Genomic DNA, 19,175 nt, shown 5'->3' with positions numbered 1-19,175 from the left:
ACTATTTTTTTTTTAAAATTTACGATTTGGGTTTCTAAAGTAGTTGCAGTGCTACGATTTTTTTGTTGTAATTTAGGTTGCCGTACTAGTTGCAATAACATTTTTTATGTAGAATTTCGTAAAAATGTAAAAAAAAAAAAATTATTTTAAAGTGTAAAAATAAAAAAATAATCCATAATTTTTACCAAAAGAAATAAACAAATAAGATTGTAGTGTAGCACATTTTATGGTATAGAAAAAAGTTGGGTGTTTGAAGTTTCAACCAATGGTATTGATGATATCATTATCCATTTCATCATGCTCTTATGGCTATGGACATATTTCTACTACTCTTACCTACTTCCACAGACCTAACACCTTCCTTCCATGGCTTCCTTAACTTGCTGTGTTTACATGATCACCAAAAATATCTCCAATTCAAACTCCAACACCAATGGCTCCTCACCATCACCATCCGACTCTCTTAAATCCCTCACTCAACAGAATAATAAGCCCCAAAACCTAAACCCCAGGCGGCGTCCTCAACAGCCCTCCGTTATCGAAATCGAACGCGCTATCGGGGCCGGAAGATTCCGCGACGCTGATCCCAGGCATCATCTGATTTCTTTTTCTTCACTGAATTTGGATTTTGTTTAGGTAGTTTGTATTTTGGATTCTGAAAATTTGATGTTTATTGTTATGTATAGGGAATTGGAAGAAGATAAGAACACGAAATTCGATGTGACTATGATGAATTTCCCAGGAAAGTTTGAACATCCATTACAGAAGAAGATTCAAGAGAGTGCTGAGAGGATTACTGAACAATCTGAAAGAACATTTCGTTTGAATGGTAATATCATTTTCTTCTCTTTTCCTTTCTAAGATCAAACTATTATTTGTTCATAAAGTAATTACTTGTTTGATTAGATTATTGGTACCAAACTAATCAAGGATTAGGTTAACCACTCTTAAATTTGCCAAATTAATAAAATTTGTAAAATAATTTCAATTAATTTATGATCATTTTGCATCTAAAATAATCAAAATAATCATATAATTCATAATCGTTTTTGCCACCATTAATTATTCTTTTGTAAAACACTCAAATTTATTCATAATTTCCACCAATTATTTTGGTCTTTAGTCTCTTCATTTCACTAAGGTAGCGTTTGGTTGGAGGTAATAAAATGGAATGGAATGGAAAGGAAACAATTTTCATTCCATTTCTTTGTTTGATTGCATTTTAAAGTATTGGAATGACATTCCAATGGAATGCTCTTTCCACCATTTTGGTGGAATGGCTATTCCATTTTAAAAAGAAAGGAATGACCATTCCAATGTAACAAGAAAAAAAATTTAATTATTTTTTATCAATTTTTTTTATGCATTTTAAATTTTATTCCATTCTATTCCTATTCCTATTCCTATATTTTCATTCCTCCCAACCAAACGCCTCCAGATATATTCCTAGCTTGAATAAGAACAGGATTAGAATCATATCAAAGTAATTAAAACATAAAATTATAGCTTTCACTTCACTTCACTATATTTTCAATTCATTTCATTGTAAAATGTAATAATTATTTTATCAAAATGGTAAAAAAATCATTTGATTCAAATGATATTCTAACACTTTAAAGTAGAACAAATCAAATAAAATTTGATTCTTTTCTATTCCTTTCTATTTCACTATTCCAAATAAAACACACCATAAAGTGGTGTTTGGTTGGAGTTAATAAAATGGAAAAAAAATAATTTTATTTATTTCTTTATTTCTTACATTTTAAAGTATTGAAATATCATCAGAATAAAATGATTATTCCATTCCAAGGCAAGATTTATAATTCCTATTCTATTTCTATTTTAAATGGTTATTACAGGTCACATTAGTGTCTAATAACAATACCTTACAAATAAAGGAAAAAGTGAAAAGGAATGGAGAGACATAAACGACTTATTATGCCTTTACTACCTCAAAACTCATAGCTTCATCTAAGTATATATGCTACACCCATTATAGAAGAAAATACCACTTCACTTTTCTTTATACCATTTTATATATTCTTTCCTTTTGGAACATCAAAATTGGTACCTTTTTTCACATTGCAGGTAAGAAGATTCTAATGTTCACCTTTATGTGGCTACTTCCCATTTGGACTTTTTCACTTCTGGTTGCCTCTGGCCTCATTAAACTCCCATTCACTAACCAGTTTCTTGATCAACTCATTTTGTGAATTTGCTTCAAACTCAATTGAAAGTTTAAAATATCAAATTTTAATCCAGTGTGTACAGCATGATATAAAGTTTGTATATTTTTAGTCTTTAGAAGTTAAAACTGTTTTCCTCTTTATTTTTTTATGTGAATCTTTGACTTTGTTTATTGCAAATTGTAACTATGGATGGACCACTTTCATCAATCAAAAGACATATATTTCAACACATAATTTAACAGTTAAAGGAACTTTTGTCACCTCATAATTAAATGCATAGCCTTTTTTTGTCATTAGTTTTTTAATTAGGACTTTATATTAGTTGTGTTTGTGATATAATAAGTTAAAGCATTTGAATGTGAGAATTTGATTAATTTGCTTAATGATAATTATTAATGGCAAAAGAAATGAAGCATTATGAGTTTCAACAGAGCATTCATTTATTCAATTTTCTAGTGATCAAGTTTGTTTTACTCTCTTGTTATATGGTTTAATTTATTTTATGTTTTAATAATGATATAAGTTATTTTGTTGTCCATTCAAGAAAATTATAACTTATTGATGTTAATATTATTAATTAATGCTAGGTCACAAAGAAAAAATCTCACAGATAATTAAATATTTTATGTACCATTTTCTCACATTTAAAAAACATAACAAGAAGGCAGAATATTTGATAGGAGACTATTTATAAAGTTTGAATATTTGTTAGTGGAATTTGAATTATGCTATTGTTATTCAATTTTAAAACAAGTTCTTCCCAAAAGTTAATAAAATAATAAAAAAATTAAAAGGCAAGCTAATAATATATAATAGAGAGTAGCTATCTTGAATAAAAATTATTGTTGTTAAAATATGTAAGACTCGATATTACACCATATTATATTAATAACAATATAACAACACTAATAATATTAGAGGAAATGTTTTCTTAGCAATTGAATCAACTTTAAGTAATGCTTAGTCTTTGTTCCTATTGAGTTGGAGTTGTTTTAACTGTGTTGTGTGCTGTAGTGGTATGAATATCTATACTGACATCTTTTTTTATTTGGGTCAATCATTCGAATCTCACTACAACTCTTTATGGAAAGATTTATATTTTGACAGTGTCATACATCCTATGAGCTAATTAAAAAAGAACGAGGTATAAAACTTTTATAACTAATACTTGAAAAATGTGAAGAAAGAATATGTTGGATTTATTTTAAGAAAGTTAACCACCAATGTTGAATTTGAGTAATAATAACTCATATATTATATATTGAAAGAGTGTAAACTAAAGTGGACCAATACACATGATGAGGCAATGTCTTATATATATGAGGCTGTTGTCAACTTAGAATGACCATCCATCCATTGTTTCTAGGTGGGCGGCGGTCCACCACCACCAACATCAACAACACAACATTGTTTTTTCTTGGTCAATTTTTTCTATTTTTCATTTCTATAATTCTAATTATTATTAGGGTTTGATCATGTTGTAGACTTTAGATTCTTGTAGATGTAGACCCCATCTTGAAGAATTTATTTATGGATTTTGGGAACAAGGCAAGGTTGGCTAATTGGCAAATATGTATAGCAAAATGGGTTTAAACACTTTAAACAAAATCATGCATTTCGCACGTGCAACCTAGTTGTCCTTGTTCTTCATCCAGCTCACTCCATCTTATTTATTTATTTATTTATAATAATGTATCTATAAATCCATAATAATTGAAGCAAAATTATTTATAATTTTTGTTTGGTTAATTATGATTTTTGTCCTCTAAATTTTAGCATATACCAAATTATGTCTCTTAAATTTTTTTGACCGTTAAAAAATTTCATTGAATTATTGAGATTGTTAGATTTAAGGACTTTTGTCTAATTTCATTCAATTTTACTATTTCAATATAAATTTTACATAACACAAGGTCCAAAATAATATATACCCTTAACTTATTCATGAATCAAACTATTTTTTTCTTCATCTATTTTTTTTCTCTTTAAAAAATCAACTATATATTTAACTACATCAACATTACTAAACATATCATATTGAAATATTCAACCTAAATGAATAAATGTCAATTATGTCATTACATTTCCAATTCAACTATTCTATTTATTGCAACTTTTACATTCTTCTTAATTATCACTTTTGATTTTTCCTTATAGTTACATTAATTTATTTATTAGTTTTTTAGTCACAAAAAGTTAATTATATTTAATAAAAAATAAATATAATTATAAATTAATCCAAGTGTTTGAGATTTGACTTGTGGTATTGTTGAAGAGCTAAACAACATTTTTCCTTTATCAAATGATCAAATGACAGTTTATAATAGCTGACAAATAATAACAATAAGCATATATAGTTGTACAGCAAGACTATAATTAAATAATATATATATATAAATATAAAAAAAAAAAAGGTTTTTGTCTCTTTTTTCTTTTTTAATTAATTGTATGAAATTATTTAAATCCAAATAAAATAAATGTCTGATGTTGTGCTTAATAAGCAACTCCTTTTAAAATTAAAATAATGAAAATTAGGGTGTCACATGAATTTATATTATATTAGTTTAGCTAAATTTTTCTTGATATGATTGATTATTGATACTCTATCCACGTCATATATGTACAGTTGGCAAACTTTCCACGTCATATATCAGTCCTACCTATAATGGTGTATAATTAATAATTAATTTTCCATGCAAATTTACATAATTATCTCATTTTCTTAAATCTTAATATATATATAACACCTTTCAAAATAAATAAATAAATAAATATATAAACACACCTTTAACATAGATATCTAATTTCTAAACAAACCCATTTCAGAAAGAAAAAAAAAAAAATCCAAATAATTAAATAAATGTATTGTTAAAGAAAAAATAAATAAATAGTGGATTATTCTTTACTTGAAATGGTGGGTAAATATGGGACCTTATTATAAATATTTTTTTTTTGAAAATAAGCGTAAGTTATATTAAAATAGAACTAGACCTCATGGTCGTTACATAAAATGTTTTCCGGAACAGAATTGATCGGGATCGATCCAAACACTTGGTGGGTAAAGGCCCACTTAGCGACATTGTGTGCCGCAAAGTTACAGTTCCTACTAACGTTAGAAAAATTACAACACATTAAATAAGGAGAAGACTTAGAACAAAAGGAGACGTAGTTCTCAAGAGCTCAATGAGTCGCCTTCCCATTGAGAACGTTGATTACTAGTCTCGAGTCACTCTCCACAATAACATAATTATACTTTATGAAATATAAAAGGAGACCTTATTATAAATATAAAATAATGAAAATATGATGATGACGATTTCATCAAACTTGGCCCAAAACCCAACAAGCTTAGAATTATTCTCTTTCCCCAAAAGTAAACTAAATACATATAAATTTATTGAAAATTCAATTGTCACATTTAAATGGGTGTACAAGTATTTTTTGTTTGAAAGAGCATACTTGTTGCCTTGTTGGGTATTAATAGATTTTAGTACCATTTGAAGATGATAATTTATAATTGATTAGTGATATTTTTTTAAAAATTATTACTTTAAATTATATAAATTCGATATTTAATTGTATTAATAACTATATAATACCAATAAGGGTATTAACTATTAAGTATAGGAGTAGTTTTTAGTTGTTTTTTTAATGCTTTCAATATTCAAATAGTTTAGTTTCTAAAAGATTTTTTCTTAATATTCAAATATTTAAATAGTTTTGTTTTTTTTTTTTGTTATATCGGTATTAATTTTTTTTTTAATATTTTTATAGTATTTTATAAAATACAAGAAAATCATATAAAGTAATAAGAAAACAACATCAAAATAACATAAAAAATAGTATACAAATAACGAAAAAATCAATAACAAAATAATAAAAGTACATTATAAAAATATATCAAAAGACTTTTATGTAAATAAAATTATAAAAATTATATAAATATTTAAATTTTCGTATAAACTTATTTTTGTAATTTTTATTTTTTTTATATTTTTTTGAAATAATCTCTTATTACTATATACGAAATACAATCATATAAAACAATTAATACATTATAAATATACTATAAATATTTTGGATTTTTTTTTGCACTTTTCTTTTGATATTTTATAAAAATTCACATAATAACCCACCTAGCAATCAACCTATCAATCATAAAAATCACCTAGCAACTTAAATTCTAAATTTGAAAAAAAATCAAAAAAATTATACATAAGGTAATTTTCTAAATATTTTTTTTTAAAAAATATATATTTAAATATTAAGCTCTGATCTTCTTCAATAATGACATGTTTACTAATAAGTAATGAGAATTAATGGTAAGGTAATCATTCTCATACATTTGTTTAGAACTTCCCCCACCAATTTTGTAAGGAATGTCATTAAGTGTAATGAATTTTAATTATTTTAATTTTATTTTTTAATATTAAATATGTAATTATAATTTTCTCCTTTAAAATATATCTTACAAAATAACTGTATTATATAATATAGGGCCCGTTTAACTCAAAATAGCAATTTAGCCAATTTAATCATAAACAAGATAAATCACAACTATTCTATTTCTAAAAAAAATTTAGCATATTACAAATATTGATTCTGATTAATTTTTATTTATTCCGTTATATTTCTCCATTAATTTATTCCGATTTTGAATACTGTACAATAAACATGCCATAAGTTCATTTGTCAAAAATAAAACCAATATTTATTTATTATTGTCAAATATATAAATAAATAAAATTTATTTTATTCTTATTAATATTGAAAAAAAAGGTCATATATAATATTCAAAAGAAAAATAAATTAGTAAAAAAAGAAAAAAAAGAAATCGAATTACAAACAAAACACCATAGCAGCAGAAGAAGAAGAGAGAGAGAAATTGCTTTGCAGGCTGTAAATACGCATCAAAATCCCTATTTTTCTTCTTCTTCTTCGTCTTCCTAGTTTTTCTCTCCCTTTCTCTGCTCCCCCTGAACCATCGGAGGAGGAGTACCAGAGAAATTCAAGGTCTCAATCCCACGTTTCCTCCGATTTTCTAGAGAGAGAAAGACCAAGACACCGATCTCAGCGGTGAACGCCTTAAAAAGGTTAGTGAGTGCCTTAGAAAATGGGAACGCTTCAGACTTGGCGGAAAGCTTATGGTGCTCTTAAGGATACCACTAAAGTCGGACTCGCTCATGTCAATAGCGATTATGCGGTAATTTTTTCTTTTTTATTATTCTGATAATTCAGTTAGGTTTTCGTTTTTTTAGGGAGGGGAATTGACTAAGGTATTGTGTGGATCAGATTTTGTTTCTGTGGTTTTTGATTCTCTGAATAATTTTGTGGATTTTGTTTAATTTAATTTTTTATTTTTTTTTCTAAGAGTAGGATTTGGATGTTGCCATAGTCAAAGCTACAAACCACGTTGAGTGCCCACCCAAAGAGAGACATCTCAGAAGTATGCCATTGTTATTCTAGATCCATTTTTTTTTCTCAATTTTGTTTAATTGGGTTTTGAGTTTGTAAAATTTTTGAGTTTTTTTTTTATGCAGAGATTTTGATAGCCACTTCTGCAATTCGTCCACGGGCTGATGTTGCTTATTGTATTCGTGCACTTTCCAGAAGATTGACCAAAACTCACAATTGGACGGTATGTTTGGATCTTTTCTTCCTTTGATCATTATGTTGTATATAAAAGCTAGTCATTTATGTTAAAATGAGTGTAATTGTCTTTTCTCTTGTTTTGGATCTTCTGTTGAATATGGTGTTTGGAACTTTTCTAATGAATTTTTGGGGTTTAACAGTTATTTTGCCTTTGTCTATATGTGTCACTTTTTGCAAGTGAGTGATGGAGTCACTTACTGTTTGGATGTGGGATGAATTTGTGGGCTCTTTTACTTTGCAGAAATAAAGTTCATGTTCATCTTTTGGTTTTGTTTTCCACTGCATTGCAAGTTGCAATTATATGTGAAAACTGCAATTGTCATGTGAAGATTGAATTGTAAGCTATATGTTTTTTTGTCGTTCGTTCTGCTTTTGTTTTTGTGGAGATTTCCTATCCTTGAATATAGTAGAGGTGGATTGTTGATGCTTTATGCTTTTACTGTAGTGCAGTCAACTTAAATGGAAAGTAGTTGGATTTAAACTTAAAATGTTTTGAATTGTTGTGGGTGGGAATTTTTAACTTGGTTTTTATTGTGTAGTTGTTGGTTAGTTCCCTTTATTTATTCATACTGATTTTTCTGGCTTATTCACTTGTTGATTATGAATGCTATACAATTTAGACTGTATCATTATCCGTTCACTTGTTTATTATAGTTGTTTTTGGTCTTCCCACCAAGAAAACCGAAGCTTACAAATTTCTTAAGCAATTCCGCTTAATCTTTTATCCAGATCTTGTTCACCATTTTCATTTAGATTAATAAATTACAGAAGTGTGTGAACTTATTATAACTGGGAATAAGCTGTATAACATATAAGTCTGTTCATATTTTTAGTGGTTTTGTTTGACAGGTGGCATTGAAAACTTTAATAGTCATCCATAGGACATTGAGAGAGGGTGACCCTACTTTCAGAGAGGAACTTGTAAATTTCTCCCAAAGAGCACGAATTCTTCAACTTTCTAATTTCAAGGATGATTCAAGCCCGATAGGTTAATATTGAATCCTGATATCAATTCCTCTATAACTATTCTCCTTTGCCATTGTAACTATTAATTAAAAGTTATAAATAAACTTGACTTGATCATATTCTGTCCCTACACCAATTGTGTATATATGCATATGTAAATGGTAAGGTAAGGTTGATCTGTTTAGGTGATTGATACAGAGTTTCTAATTGTGGTATTTATTTAATTTACCTTTTCAGCCTGGGATTGCTCTGCTTGGGTGCGTACTTACGCATTATTTTTGGAGGAGCGGCTTGAATGTTTCAGGGTTTTGAAGTATGACATTGAAGCTGAACGTTTACCAAGGCCTGCTCAGGGACAGGAGAAGGTACATTATTTAATCCCTTGTTGTACTTAACTTCTTTGAGTATGGACAAGCAATTCATGAATTTCATTTTAAGATGTATGTTGAAAGGACACTTTAATACATGAATAAGATTTACTTGGGGTTGGTCTCTCCACATGGAGCCTGCGAGGCAATATGATGTGGTTGTACAGTTATACTCGTTAGCTTTTGGAAATAAATTAGTGTTTGTATAAAATCGATTTAAACATCCTATTTTTTTTTTTTTTTGCACACGCACTAAAGTTACATTGGGAGATGTGGATGTCAAGTGAATGGTTTTGCAAATAAACTCTAGCGATTTGATGGTTTTAGTGGCATCAGTTGTGGTAGTTTGTGGTGCATTGCATGCTATCAAGAATTGGGAGCAAATTGTTCTTATGTGTGAGGTTTATGGGTGGTGAAGTGATGCAATGATAAAAGGAAGAACTAGGCTATGATTTATTGGAAAGCAGGCCCAAGATTGTGTCACATAAAGATAGAAAAGATTATTTAACCATAATTTGGATGGGTTACTGCTGTGAGATTTTGCATTTTACCTTACAAAAAGGTGAATTTGACGTGTATTTTTATTTTGTTTGAGAGTTACAAGAATTGTCTTTAGGTTCACATGTAGAGATTTTTTTTCCTCCATGGAGCTTGAACCTAAAGCATTATCTTTAGGATTATGGAAGAGTTCCTGTAGACATGATTGATAGCTACTAGTTTTGTATTATATGGAGCCTGCTTTTTATTGTAATTTACAATACTATTTTAGTTTTCATTGTCAGGCAGGTATCAGATACAGTGATGAACAATGCATTTTAAAATTTATCGTGACTTCTAGAGTTGGTGTGTGTTATATTTCAAAATAGGTCTGAGTAACTGAACTGAACTGAGGATTTAATCTTATTTCTCTTTCATTTCATTAGCAGGGATATGGCAGGACCAGAGAGTTGGACAGTGAAGAACTGTTGGAGCAATTGCCAGCGTTGCAGCAGCTGCTCTATCGTCTTATTGGTTGCCGGGTAAAACATTTGGAACCCTTGGATAATCATTTTATACCTGATTGGCGTATAGATTTATTATCTATTTTTTAATGGTTTGTAATTTATTATTACTTGTGCAAAATTTGCTGATGTTTCATTTATGACTCTGCAGCCTGAAGGAGCAGCTGTTCACAATTATGTTATACAATATGCCCTTGCTCTGGTATTTATCGCATCTCCTTTTTGGTTCAATTTCTATGTTGATAGTGGTTTTGGGTCTACAGCTTTAGTTTTTAAATTGAAAAGTCTAAATCTTTTTCTTACACGTAGTGATAGTATCGGTTTTGATTAATTTTTTTGTTCTTTTCTCTGGTTGTGTTTTAATGATACTCATAGCATCAGACAATGAAAACGTATTGACTTCATCACTCGCTTTGTTAATCTTGTGAACTTTTCAGGTGCTTAAAGAGAGCTTTAAAATTTATTGTGCTGTAAATGATGGAATAATTAATCTTGTTGATAAGGTAATGCACTTTGTTAATTGAAAAGGGGTATTGGATTTCAACAAACTTTTATTTTTGCTGAAAGTAATCTGTGATTGTTCCAATTGCAGTTTTTTGAGATGCCAAGACATGAAGCTGTCAAGGCCCTTGATATCTATAAGCGAGCTGGCCAGCAGGTGAGTTGGAATCATTTTTCTTTTCGATTCTTTCTTATTTAAAAGAAGAGGAATAATAATAGCAGTTGTATGACTATTACCTTTGCTGCAGGCTTCCAACCTCTCTGATTTTTATGAAGTTTGCAAAGGACTTGAGCTTGCTAGGAATTTCCAGTTCCCTGTTTTGAGAGAGGTATTGCTATAACTAATGTTTCAATTTGTTTTGTATTATTATTAATTTTTTTGGCAATTATCTAACTATGGAAACTCAACATTATGTCTATGCTTATCCAGCCTCCACAATCCTTTCTTAATACGATGGAAGAGTATATTAGGGAGGCACCTCGTGTGGTCAGTGTTCCAACTGAGCCATTGGTTAGTATCTCTTCTAACTTTTCTAGTAGTTTTCAATGTTTTGTATTGTTTAATTTTCAGTTTTTCTTATACTCCACCAAGCTATTACCTCTTATAGAAAGAATAAATTAAGTAATTGGTATATGTTTACTCTGAGCAGCTTCAGTTAACATACAAACCAGACGAAGGTTCTTCCGAAGAAAACCAATTACCAAGCGATGAACCTGCACCACCACCTTCAGATATTGTGTCTGATGTCGAGACTGCAGCAGCACCAACTCCACCTCCACCACCTCCTCCTCAAAGCAACACAGACACTGGAGATTTACTGGTAGGTTCTCAGTGCAGAAATTAATATTACTCAACTTCAGCTTTATTCGTCTTTGTTCTTATTTTTATGTCCTTTCCCTCATTTAAGTTTCTCTTTTGTGAGCTCAGGGTTTAGGGTTTGATGCTCCTGATGTATCTGTAATTGAGGACAGAAATGCATTGGCCCTAGCCATTGTAACATCTGAAGCCAGTAAGTTTCACGTTTCCCTTCCAGTTTTACCGCATTGTTGATTGCGGTGACTTAAAGTTAGACATTTCATATCTGCAGATTCCGCTCCCACATTCAATTCTGGCACTGTTGTATCAAAAGATTTTGATCCCACTGGATGGGAACTCGCTTTAGTAACCACTCCAGGCACCGACATTTCAGCACCTACCGATAGACAATTGGTAGGTCCTTACTGTGCTCATTTATTCTTTCTATCATTTTTCTAAAAGCCATTTACAGACTTTACGAGATGGAGGCCTAGACTAACTTATATCTTTCCCTTAAATTCCAGGGTGGTGGATTGGATTCACTCACTCTGAACAGTTTGTATGAAGAAGGAGCATACCGAGCTTCTCAGCAACCCGTATATGGAGCGCCAGCACCGAATCCATTCGAGACACAAGATCCATTTGCCATGTCAAACAACATTGCTGCGCCTCATTCAGTTCAGATGGCAGCAATGACACAACATCACCAACCCAACCCCTTTGGCCCTTACCAACCTACATACCAACAACAACCGCAACCACAACCGCCACAACAGCAAAATTTGTTAATGGGTCCGTCAAACCCTTTCGGCGATGCAGGATTTGGGGCATTTCCCGCGAACCCTGCTTCACACCCACAAAATAACAACCCATTTGGAGCCACAGGCCTGCTGTAATGAAACATTTGTTCGATAAACATTCGGAAGAAAAGAGTAGAAAAGTGTAAAATCTACTTGTGAAATTGGTTTTGAGTGCACTTGACTTGTGGTGGTGTTAGTATAGATAAAAAAAAGGTGGGGATTGGGTTTTGATTTTGGCCATGAGAGCTTTTTGGGCAAGAAAATAACATCATTATAATGTTTGGTATAAAAGCACTGAGTAGTAGTAATTAGTTCATACGATTCAATTATCATTTCTTTTTATAAATGTAATTTTCAAATCTATATTTTTTTTTCACTCTTAGATGGCAACACACACACGTTTACATATGTGGTATGTTATGTATTGTCCATAGTCATTTCTTTCATTATTTTCTTTCATTTATTTACTTTTTTTTTTTTCTCATCACTAGGGGTGTTCACAAATTATCCGATCCAATCCAATCCGCACGATCCAATCCAATCCAATCCGCAAAATGCGGATATCCGCACTTGTGCGGATTGGATTGGATTGAAAAATCCAAAATCCGCACTTGTGCGGATTGGATGTTGTTTGACCTCAAAAAGTAACCGATCCAATCCAATCCGCACTTAATTATACATATTTTTAAAAAATTATAATATATAATATATATTAATCAAAAAAAAAAACACAAACTTCTTTTAGTAACATATTGAGTTGGTGCATTTTATTTATTTTATAATAAAAAACACAAGAAAAATAATTCTTATTCACATAGACACATACACATAAATTTAAAATATATGTATACTAGCTTAGTTATTTTAGTAAGAGATACATATATATTTTAGTGTAAATCTAAAGATAAGTACATATATATTGATATATATATGTATATTAGTTTGATTTGTATATAAATAGAGATGGAAATAGATTATTATTGGAGATTAAGAAACAATAGTCTTTTTTTAATTTTTTTTCTAATGAAATATTAAATAATTTATTATTAAAAAAATAACTGATCCAAAATAACCGATCCAATCCGCACTATTGCGGATTGGATTGGATTGGATTTAAATTTTTATGCGGATCGGATTGGATCCAAAATATGAAATCCGCACTTAGTGCGGATTGGATGTTGTTTGACCAAAAAAGTGCGGATTGGATCGGATGAACACCCCTACTCATCACTAACAAGAAAGATGAGACAAAAGGATCAAAAAATAACAAAATGTGTATCTATATCATTCTCTTCTGTCTTTATATGAACAAAATCTGTTATTGTTTGTAGTAGTGGGGACCTTTAAAAGCAGGACTAGAATAGAACTTGATTAATCTTTATTTAGCTTTTTGACCCAATATTTGTATCATTGTCTAATGCGTAAAAAACACTCACTACTGACAAAGTCTTAACAGAGAGATTAGAAAAGTGAGTGTTTTTACTCTTCATTTTTCCTTTTCTTTTTGACTTTATTTCAATGAGTCTAGCATATAATATATTAGCCTTTTACTATGCTTAATTAACATAATAGTTTCTAATTCTTTTAATGTTACGTATTATTTAACATAGTAGGAAATTTTGATAACTAATATTGGTAACTAAGCTAATTTTTGTCTATTTCTTAAATTATTCTTTCCATTTTTTAATATACTCCCGTCTCTCTCTTTCTCTATTCTCGCTTCCTCTCTTTTCGGACTGAATAATTACCACCAACCCAATCCCTAACATCAAATGTCTTAGACTCTCTCACCAACCCACATCTCGGACTCTCTTTCCAACCCACGACCATCGTGACCAGACCATCACAATGTTTGTGACAATCAGTAGTCTTGTGATCTATAAGAAGAAATCCGGGTAAGCTGTGCAATCCCACATCACTTGAGGAAGGTCAAGTGTGATGATTCTGAGACTGTGTAGGTATAGGACTACATAGTTTAAGATGACTTAAATAGATTGATTAGTACTACCTATATCAATAAGGTGCATCTTATTTTCTGGTAGTCCATCATGAAAGAAGTCCACGGTTAAGCATGCTTGACCAGGAGATAGCCAGAGTGACGTACTTGTGTATAAAAGCTATGAATTAGTGAGAAAAAACCCAATTGAGGCTTGAAGCGGGGACGTTAATAACAGAAAGGCATTGTACCTGGCGTAAAAACTAGCTTTTTTTTTGTCCAAAATACAGATCCGACCAAACCCAACACTAAATCTAATATAAACTCACAGATCACAGAGATTCATCATACATTCTAATCTTAAATCAATAAACCTATCAATAAACTCATACATTTTAACCTTAAATCGCCCAAAAATATCATGAAATGAAATGAAAAAGAGAGGGCTCGAAATCTTAGCTTCGATATTATGATGGTCTGGCCGTGGTGGCCGTGTGCTGGAGAGAGAGGCTGAGATGCCGTAATGGTCGTGGGTTGGTGATAGAGTCCGAGATGTTTGATGTTAGGGGTTGGGTCAGTGGTAGTCCTTCAGTCCGAGAAGAGGGCGAGAGAGAATAGAGGAAGAGAGAGGCGAGGGTGTGTTAAAAAATGAGAGGGGTAAGGAAAAGACAAAAGTTGGCCTAGTTGGCCAATATTAGTTAGCTTTAATTTAGGAAAAAAAATTTAGGGTTAATTTCACAAATGCACAAAAACAACAAAAATACGGTTTCACGGAATTTTAAACATTTTTACGATTTTTTTAATTTTATTTACATAAAATACGGTATTTTTATGTTGAAATTTTGTTCATTTGTTGTTAATTTTTTGTTATATGTATGTTATTTTTTTGTTGTTATTTTCATGTTACTTTTATATTGTTTCTTTGTTGATTTTATGTTGTTTTCGTGTTATTTTTTGGAGAACCGTAAAAATATAAAAAAAAAAAAACATTCTTTGAACGTAAAAATGTAAATATTTTACAAAAAATGGTGCCTTATGTAATTATTCCAAAAATTTAAATCTAATGGATGGATATTTTATCAAATTTTCCTTAAGAAAAAGAGTTATTTGTGGCGAAACCCCCTTATCTTTTTTTGGTGGTAAAACCTTCTTATGTTTATTTTTCTTTGCAAATTTGAGGTGCTAGTTGGATATCAACGTTAAATAGCAACGTTATTATTACTGTATATGTTAGAAGTTTTACTTTCACGTATACACAAGTGTACACAGTGATTATTCAGGTTGTATTTAACAGTGATATTTAACTGACGCTTTAAATTTGTAAAAAAAAGTAAATTTAAGGGTGTTTTGTATAAAAAAAATAAGAGAGTTAAATGTATAAAAATTAAAATGTAAAAGAGTTTTAACAAAAAGTTGTAAGTCATAAATAAAACATGAAAATCTAAATGAAATTGACAAAAATAATAATTGTTAAATTATTGTTTGAAGATATTTTCATGTACATTATCATAATTGGGTAGGGAATCCATTATTGGTAGGGTTTTATGACACATTATTAGAAACTCAATAGGATTACCGTTCCATGTATGAGGGAATTTGTAATTTCCTTCATTGTTTGATTCAATGAACTTATTAGATATAAGTAGTAAGTAGAGTACTTAAATATATAATTGTCTAAAGATTAATGGATATAAAATGAGACATAGAACTTTAGTTCAGGAGATTTGTTCTGTCTCGATGACTATTTACTATGTATTTTCTTTGGGAGACAGGAAAAATCCCTTAAAATAAATTTCATATCCATTAATCTCTAAAAAATGATATATTTATAAGTTCTACATACTACTTACAAATTAGGAAGAGCATCAATGTCAATAGGTTTTGGCATCAAGTTTAAGTGCCATTGCATTAAAATATTGATTTTAGTGTAAATAATAATTATGGCAGTGATGCTAAGTTTTAGCACCAGTGCAAAATGTCCCTAAAAAATGAGTAAATTTTATGTACTAAAAATAATAGTGTGTGGCTATAGTGACAACATTTAGGGCTATTTAGTATTAGAATTACGATCCTAGTGTAACATTATCTTTCACTTCAAAAAAAAATAAAGGTTCAAAAAAATCACAACCAAATATAGTATATTCCATAAGTTTCTTCATGCATCATAATAATTATAGTTTTATTGATCACTAATATTGTAACTTTTTTTATTAGGCCCTCTTACACCTACATAATGATAACTCTTATACACAAGTACTAATCACACACTTCTTGGGAAAACTTCCCATCTTGAAATTATACCCCAGGTCAAGCACGCTTAACCGTGGAGTTCTTTCGTGATGGGCTACCGAAAAACAAGATGCACCTTGTTGACATAGGTAGTACCAATCAATCCATTTAAACTCTCTTTAGCTGTGTAGTTCCATATCTACACAGTCTCAGAATCATCACACATGACCTTCTCCAAGCGGTGTGGAATTGCACAGCTTACTCGGTGTTTCTCCTTACGGATCACGGGACTACTGACTGTCACAAATATTGAGACACACCTACTATTTTTTTTTTTAATTTTATGGCCACATTTGTTATCATATTAATTTCTTTTTTTTTTCTCATGGTCATATTATTATTCTATTTGGGTTATAATTATAAATTTAGATTTTTTTTTTTTACCCAAAAGACAATAATTTGTAGATTAGCTATTTTATTAGCAAAAATGTTTTGATAAACCAACATATTACAAGTTGAGCAACTGATCACTACAGTGGATTGAAGTTAGTACAATAACATGTAGAATTTGATATTTAATTACATCAGTAGCGATATGGTATTCTCATAATAGTGCTGAATATTGTAGATGGTCTTTAACATTTTTTTAAATTATTGAGGTGAATTGAGTTAGTATATAACAAAATTAAAAAAAATAAAAAAAAACAAATGGGTTAATTGGTTCACTCTATTTTTTTTTTTAAAAAAATATTAAGGATGAAAACAAATGTATAAAATACATATAATTAAGAGTCAAAACGGTAAATGATGGTACTATACCCCTCATAAAGTTTAGTAATCTGAAGGTAAAAAGCTATAACAACTTATGCCAATTTGGAAGTGAAAAAACTAAAAAAAACCAATCACAATATTTCAAAGCTCCTATATACATTTGTTATCGAGTATTATTAGTGCCCAATACCTTTTATAGGTAGCGCTTACGATTAATTAGCAATATTTTCTAAAAATTATTATCTTAAATTATATGAGATATATGATACTTAATTGTACCGGCAACAATATGACACTGAAGATAATATTGTAAGACACCTATAGTATCTTTTAGCATTTTTCATATTTGCACATATAAAAAGAGCTACACTTATAAATATATATATAAAAAATATGAACATAAATATTTGGTTAACTACTAGCTAGTGTGGAAGAAATAGAGAAAGAGATAGGTTGAGAAACTAGGACCATTAAACAAAACGACACATCTTGTTTTGATACATGTAATTAAATAAAAAAATATATATTTGATTTATTTATTTATTTTGTAAGGATTTATTTATTTACTATAAATAAAAAAAAAAGCAAAAGAAGAGAAGATATGAAATAAGAAAGAGGAGGCAAGAAAGCAAAAGAAGCTAAAGCCCTTACTCACTGTCCCACACTCATTTCAAATCACAATCATTACTCTCACAAACCCTAAAAATATAAGATGTATCCATCTTAAAAAAATAATCAAATAAAATAAAAAAGCCAACGATTCATTTGTTTATTTACTAAGATCGCATCATCTATAATGTACATATATAGTTAATTAATTAATGAATTACTAAGTTATGGTGTTAATCATGGAATCCTAAGTCTATTGGCAAAGCTAAAAGATATATATTATAGGGATTATTTTACAAATATAAAAAAATAATAATAAAAATACAATATATAAAATTTTAAATTTTTTTACAATTTTTATAATTTTATTTATAAAAATACAATTTCTTTCTATGTATTTTTATGTTGTATTTTTGTTATTTGAATTTTTTTTTTGTTATTTTTATGTATTTTTTATTATTATTTTCGTGTTATTTTTATAAAAAGAAAAGCTTAATTTAAACGTAAAAATATAATTTTTTTTTTAAAAAAATAATATTTTATGTAATTATCTTTATATTATATAGTTTCTTTATTGGGAAAAAAACAGAAAAATACAAAAAAGGAAAAAAAATTACAAAAATACTTTGGGCCGGCCCATTAAACATTTATACAGTCCACATATAAATATTTACAAAAATACCACATGCACTAAGTCTTCAGCTGTACAGAGCGAACCATGAAGGTGAAAATACCGCGATCGTTTCAAAACTGGAAAACAACCAAAATGAAACCAAAACGATAAAAATATAACTATTAATTCTGGCGAAATAAACTGGAAAAGAAGACCTGCAATGATCTAAACAGAAAATGACGAAAAAAAATCAAAAAAACTGTATGATGTGAAAATTTTAAAAAAAACCTCATGAATAATACATGTACGTTATATACAGTTGCATTTTGATTGATTATTGGTTTCCAATATAAATATATTTTTTTAGAAACACAATAAGAAGAGTAAATTCGAATTAAGGTACAACCAGTTATGTATAAGTCTGTTTATTTTTTGTTTTGGTTGCCTTATAGTTGCATTATCGTTTTATTACAGTTTATATATTATGCATGAATTTAATTTGACGGGGACCAAAAAATAGTAGTTATAATGAAATAGTTGCATATTAGTTTTATAATGAAATAACATATGCAAGTAGTAAAACTATAATAAAACTACTAAACAACTGTATACAAACTAAAATACTTGAAAAACTCTTTGAACATCAACATCCATGATAAATCTCATTGTTACCCATTGATGATATAAAAATGGACAAGAAACAACTAGACAAAAAACATATTTAAAAAAAATACATACAGTAGG

The 19,175-nt window shown here is 29.4% G+C and overlaps 2 protein-coding genes across 3 annotated transcripts; both read left to right on the top strand.

The window, feature by feature from the left end:
* The first annotated feature begins 186 nt into the window (after positions 1-186).
* LOC115715296 (probable NAD(P)H dehydrogenase subunit CRR3, chloroplastic) lies at positions 187-2,436 on the top strand. The gene is made up of 3 exons (XM_030644148.2): positions 187-590; positions 687-829; positions 2,089-2,436. The coding sequence occupies exons 1-3, from the start codon at positions 367-369 to the stop codon at positions 2,211-2,213; spliced, it is 492 nt and encodes a 163-aa protein (XP_030500008.1). The 5' UTR covers positions 187-366; the 3' UTR covers positions 2,214-2,436.
* A 4,558-nt stretch (positions 2,437-6,994) lies between these two features.
* Positions 6,995-12,681, top strand: LOC115712752 (putative clathrin assembly protein At2g01600). 2 transcript variants are annotated; one of them, XM_030641105.2, is made up of 15 exons: positions 6,995-7,392; positions 7,566-7,635; positions 7,730-7,827; positions 8,691-8,829; positions 9,045-9,172; positions 10,102-10,194; positions 10,328-10,378; positions 10,614-10,679; positions 10,769-10,834; positions 10,926-11,006; positions 11,108-11,188; positions 11,328-11,498; positions 11,606-11,687; positions 11,766-11,887; positions 11,998-12,681. In XM_030641105.2, the coding sequence occupies exons 1-15, from the start codon at positions 7,303-7,305 to the stop codon at positions 12,367-12,369; spliced, it is 1,710 nt and encodes a 569-aa protein (XP_030496965.1). In that variant the 5' UTR covers positions 6,995-7,302; the 3' UTR covers positions 12,370-12,681. The 2 variants fall into 2 exon arrangements, with proteins under 2 accessions (XP_030496965.1, XP_030496964.1); XM_030641104.2 differs by having other exon boundaries at positions 10,099-10,194.
* Positions 12,682-19,175: the final 6,494 nt, after the last annotated feature.

This window comes from Cannabis sativa, chromosome 4, assembly GCF_029168945.1.
Source record: "Cannabis sativa cultivar Pink pepper isolate KNU-18-1 chromosome 4, ASM2916894v1, whole genome shotgun sequence".
Taxonomy (NCBI): Eukaryota; Viridiplantae; Streptophyta; class Magnoliopsida; order Rosales; family Cannabaceae; genus Cannabis; species Cannabis sativa.
The sequence above is the reverse complement of the archived record's forward strand: the minus strand, read 5'-3'. Positions and strand labels throughout refer to the sequence as shown.